The sequence below is a fragment of the Sinocyclocheilus anshuiensis genome, unplaced genomic scaffold (genome assembly GCF_001515605.1).
Source record: "Sinocyclocheilus anshuiensis isolate Anshui unplaced genomic scaffold, SAMN03320099.WGS_v1.1 scaffold1166, whole genome shotgun sequence".
NCBI lineage: Eukaryota > Metazoa > Chordata > Actinopteri > Cypriniformes > Cyprinidae > Sinocyclocheilus > Sinocyclocheilus anshuiensis.
Window position 1 is genome coordinate 359,792 of NW_015536532.1, and position 2,428 is coordinate 362,219.

The window sequence follows — 2,428 nt, forward strand, 5'->3', positions numbered from 1 at the left end:
CGGCGTTTATCGGTGAATCCGATATTACAAAACCGATATCAGATTATGGTAAAATGCTTAAATATCGGGAAAAAATATCGGTAAATCGATATATCGGTCGATCTCTACTACCAATCTCTGTAAAAATAACAATGATGCTGTCACCTTTTTTAATTTTTACACCACTGCAATTTGTCTCTGAATCTCAGATGAAAATTGTAATTTTGACCCCTCTCTATAACAGAAAATTTTATAGCAAATGTAGATCAATGGTTTAATATTTTGGCTTTCATCACTATATATATGTTTATCTTTCTTGAGAACAATATTGACAAATAAAAAATTTGAGCCGGGAAAATGTGGTTGATTTTACAGGGAATGACCCATTAACATATTAGAAAATGTCTTTATTTAAACTGTAAAATTATGTTTCAGTTTCCACTTCTTTTTGAACAAATTCTGAGCTCAATTTCAGCCCATCAGCAGAGGCTCAGTCTTACCTGAGTTCACACTTTATCTGAACCCAGCCAGGACTGCGCAGGAAGGACCAGGGATGGTACCATTTCTCCACGGCATTCATACTGGAACACAACACCTCCAGCCACAGGTGCAGCACCTGCTCACTAACACAACACACACGCAGATTATGCACGCATGCTTGCATTATGGGAAAAGAAAACAAAACAAAGATGGTGTGACCGCAGGTTTGACTTACTTTAAGCCCACACAGATGAGTGAGCGAAACTTGACGTCCATCTGAACGTGTGCAGTGTCGTGGCTCATGTTGACAGACTGCACTGCCTAAGATGACAGACAGAGAGCGCTCGGTGAACAAACGTAAAATCAGTGCTCAACCACCCTAATCGCTGATAAAAAAATGTCAGGTTTCCTCATTTTGTTAAACTCACCCTGTAAAGAAGCTCTTCAGGTGTGAGCACCTTCCCATCTTCATCTAACCTAAAGAGATGAAGCGGCTATCATATCAGTAAAGCACCATTATGAAAATTAGAGAAGGTGAGATCTTATGTAACTACACGTCTCACCTGTAGGTCTTGCAGAGCACCAGTCTGGAGTAGACCGAGTTGAAGTCTCTCTCCACTTCTCTGCTGGCTGCCTGGGATCAACACACACACACATCTCTTTCACTCACTTGACATGTATGTATCTAAATGTATATAACTTTCTATAGGAAACACAACCTGCTCCTACCTCCTCGATGAAGAGCCAAGGGTGACAGGGTCCTCCCAGTATGGAGGGCTTCTTCAGGCCATGCTGAAAGATGGCATTGAGAGCAGGACACAAAGTGCCTCTGACCAAGTCATTCACTGCCTCAGTTACAGTATCATCTCCAGCCAGAGAGTACTGAATGACAAGAACGTGTGCACGAGACAGTTAAGTCGTTTATCCCCTATTAACAGGAATTCAGACACAATCCAAAAGCAAAGCTATTACCTCTTTACTTCGTTCATCCAAGACTTCCACAAATTTGGCAGGAAACCAGCCTAATGGGACAAAAGGTTTGTGGGAAATACTGGTTGGTGTAATGAGTTGTATGTAGGTTATAAGTGCAGTTGGAACCATTTCTGAAAACAGGGTTCCCACTCTTACATGAACACCAGATTCAAGGACTTTCAAGGTCTTTTTAAAGCACCATTTATTTTATATCAAGCACCTATCAAATTCACACCCCAGCATATGTAGTGTCATGAAAGACCTTACAGTACTTAACATTTCACTTACACTTAACATTTACATTAAAAATGTCAGAGTAATAATGTTTTGAATGTGTAGGTTTCATAAACTTTGACCGTTTTGAGCAGTTGTGTTCAAAGGAATTTAATGAAATCCATTTAAGTCATTACTGGTAATATTCAAATACAATTTCTAAAATATTGATAAAATATGCATCAAACTGGTTTTTGCTGTAGTTCTTGTACAATATTTAAATTTGAAAGAATTTCTCAATTTTTAAATTAATAAAAAGTGGTTAAATGTTGTAATAACATGGTAAAACCTCTTAACATTAAAAATTTGCACATTCACTCAAAAGAGACGTCACTCATTAATAAACTCAAGTCAAAATTTTGTAAATGACTTTTTATTGTAAATCCCCTTTTTTCATCTTTGATTTAGAGGAATGCAGCTGCTCAAAGCGTCAATCTTTTTTGAAAATATTTCATGAACATTTCAAACCTTGTACATGTGTAAATCTGCAAAAAAAATATAAAGAAAAGAAATAAAAAAAATAGGACTTTCTATTTGCTTTTAAACTGTAAACGCTTTTCACTAAGCTGTTTTTCCATTTTTTCAAGTTCTACATTTTCTCCTTAGCTCCATGTTGCAGTAAGTTTTGGGAGTGCATTTTTAGTCCATCTCCTATCCTGAAAGTCTGTCTTGCAGAGACTGACAAAAATGAGCTCCTAAAACTTACTGCCAGATTCTGGAAGAT

At 37.3% G+C, this 2,428-nt stretch overlaps 1 protein-coding gene across 4 annotated transcripts in view; it reads right to left on the minus strand.

Moving 5' to 3' along the window:
- Positions 1-2,428, minus strand: part of LOC107695086 (small G protein signaling modulator 3) — a 22,677-nt gene that overhangs the window by 5,537 nt on the left and 14,712 nt on the right. For all 4 annotated transcript variants that reach the window (XM_016494902.1, XM_016494909.1, XM_016494897.1 and 1 more), the window contains exons 14-19: positions 1,432-1,481; positions 1,189-1,341; positions 1,023-1,093; positions 888-936; positions 695-780; positions 480-602 (exon numbers count right to left, since the gene is read on the minus strand). In XM_016494902.1, the coding sequence (XP_016350388.1) occupies positions 480-602; positions 695-780; positions 888-936; positions 1,023-1,093; positions 1,189-1,341; positions 1,432-1,481 (532 nt within the window). The remainder of the gene's footprint in view (positions 1-479; positions 603-694; positions 781-887; positions 937-1,022; positions 1,094-1,188; positions 1,342-1,431; positions 1,482-2,428) is intronic.